At 48.6% G+C, this 2500-nt stretch overlaps 1 protein-coding gene across 1 annotated transcript in view; it reads left to right on the plus strand.

The window, feature by feature from the left end:
* The window catches only part of LOC125948349 (peroxisomal carnitine O-octanoyltransferase), a 4753-nt gene that overhangs the window by 817 nt on the left and 1436 nt on the right, over positions 1–2500 (plus strand). The window contains exon 2 of the mRNA XM_049674310.1: positions 2080–2500. This exon is cut by the window's right edge and continues 512 nt beyond it. Within this exon, the coding sequence (XP_049530267.1) occupies positions 2080–2500 (421 nt within the window). The remainder of the gene's footprint in view (positions 1–2079) is intronic.

The following is a 2500-nucleotide window of genomic DNA, read 5'->3' on the forward strand; positions in this document are numbered from 1 at the left end:
AAATATTGGACCAAGCAGAGATAAAAGCCCCAGCCATATAAACGCTAACTCACCGCGTACCCTCCAAAAGATTAACAGTAGTCGGAAGGTGATTCTCACTCGGGTCGCTTTTTTCCGATAGCAACGCGCCTACTGCGTAAGCAAACGATCAATCCAATATGCAGCCGCATAGTGTTTGGAACGGAGCAGCTGTTGACGATGAGCTTGAAGCTTCAGGCGTAGCGCTTTAGTTGGACGAAAGTGTCGGCCTAGGAGCATGTTGCGCAGAATTTCACGGCGTAACTCGAGGGGAAGCCCATCCGGTATATCGCTTTGGCGAATGTCGGAATGATTCAGATCGAAGAGATCGTCCGGCCCGTTGTTAGAAGCGTCATCATTTTGAAGCATTCTGGCAAAAGCGGCTTTAAGGGCCGTTTCAGCGTGCTCTTCGATGCCTTGGCCTTCGAACTGTTTGAGGAACTGGAGGATATTTGAGTTCGAAGGAAGATGAATTTCCACTGCTTCCTGGCAGTTTGCAGAAATTTGCTGGCGCTGCTGCTCCAGTGGCAAACGCAGATCGTACTCCGTGAGGCAGTCTTCGAATGATGGCCCGGAAAGCGTTGTCTCTTCAGCATCGATTCGACCGAACACTATGTAGACTAAAAGCACGCCAAGCAATAGGTACCGCATTATGTTCCGATACAACAACTCGTGACTAACCGTTCGGCAGTATGAATCGCGGTCAACTCATGCTATCATTGCTATCCACGGTGGTCGGGGCGACTTTTGATTTTGCTCCTACTCCCCCCGTAAGGTACAGGTAGACCGTACATGATAAGATACTAGATAAAAATTGGACAGCAGTGATTCCATCTGCTCTTAAAAATTGTTTATGTTCGTTGCCCATGTGACGGCCTGGGAAAAACCGACCCCTTTTCGGTTTGTCCCGAGATGCTAGTAAGCAAAACAATGTTCCAATTTCTTTTTTTTTCTATTATTTTGACCAACTTGTTTTGTTTGGCTGATGAGTCACATGCGGAAACACCGGTCCCCACCTGGTGGTGACTGGACAAGACGCACAAGACAAGACAAACTTATCTAATGAAAGCCTGTTTGTTCTAAGAGATAGTGGAGCGCGAATCTGAGTATAAAAAGGTACCGCAACACTGGGATAGGAACAGAACAGTGGTTCGATACAAAGCAAAACCAAGTGAACGAACATTATGAAGCTAGCAGCAGCCGGAATCTTTGCCGTAGTAGCCGTCCTGGCTAGTGTGTCTGCACTGCCGCGTCCGAATCGGGCGGATTTGCAGGAAAAGATTCGCGAACATCTCGCTGCCATTCCGGAAGATATCCGTAACGAGCTGGTCGCCGCCTTCCAGGAGCACCGCAAACCATCGGCCGCATTCTTTGAAAGTGTCCGTGCTCATCTGCTTGGGCTGATGGAGAACCCGCGGGTCCGCCAGTTCGCTGAGCGACAGTATGGTCAGTTCCTTGGTCTGCTTACACCCGAGCTGCGCGAAGGTGTTGATGGTGTGGTGAGGAATTGGATGATCAACGGAGGTGTACCACAAGCCGACGAGGAGCTGCGCCAGAAGTTTGTCGAACATTTCCGTCAGCTGAAGGCTGTCCATTTCGAGCGATTCCTTGCGATGTTGAGCCCGGAACTGCGCGAAGAAATTACAGCTGTTGCGGATCAGGTGCAGCACGGTGGTGCTCGCCCTCACTACAACCCGGAGCTGCTCGAGCGCGTCCGTGAACACTTCCAGCAGCTTAAGGCGGCACAGGCCCTCTAAAATGTAACATCATGTCTCGAAGGCTTCTCTAGAGTTTACTATTAAGTAATAGCAAATAAAATATCAGCTATTCCGAACCGATAATTGTATTTGAGGAAATTTCAAAAATGATTTACACGAACAGAGGTAGTAATTCTGCTTTGCAAATATCCTTTTGTGGGAGTTGGTTTTTCAATAGAGTAATGAATATTCGTTTGGAATCTTTTCCATAATTCCACGCTCATCTAACATATCGCTTAGTACTTCTCATACATACTGTAAGTTAAACATCGTCTTATCTTTTAACATTAATTATCAATTGCAGGTGGATAAATGGTGGGAAGATTACGCCTACTGTACGCTGCGTTTGCCGCTGATACCGTACTGTGTCATGGTGCAGCCACTGCTACTTGATACGGTCGGGCTGGAGGTGATACCGGAAAACTTTCTGAAGAGTTCCGCCACCTGTCTGCACCACAATATGGTGTTCTGGAAGTTGCTACGCCAGGAGAAGCTGCGACCGATTGCCAGCGCCGACAAGCGGGTCATCTTCTCGGCCGATCTATACCGCCGACTTTATAATACCGTACGACTACCTGGTGTTGAAATGGATCGCGTGCAGAGCTACTTCAAAACGGAGCGTGAAGGGCCTTGCCCTTCGCATGTGATTGTCCTTTACGATGGACGCATTTTTAAGATACCCGGTTTGGATGCCAACGGGGAACCGCTCAGCGCACAAGCTTTTC

Source organism: Anopheles darlingi, chromosome 2 (assembly GCF_943734745.1).
Source record: "Anopheles darlingi chromosome 2, idAnoDarlMG_H_01, whole genome shotgun sequence".
NCBI lineage: Eukaryota > Metazoa > Arthropoda > Insecta > Diptera > Culicidae > Anopheles > Anopheles darlingi.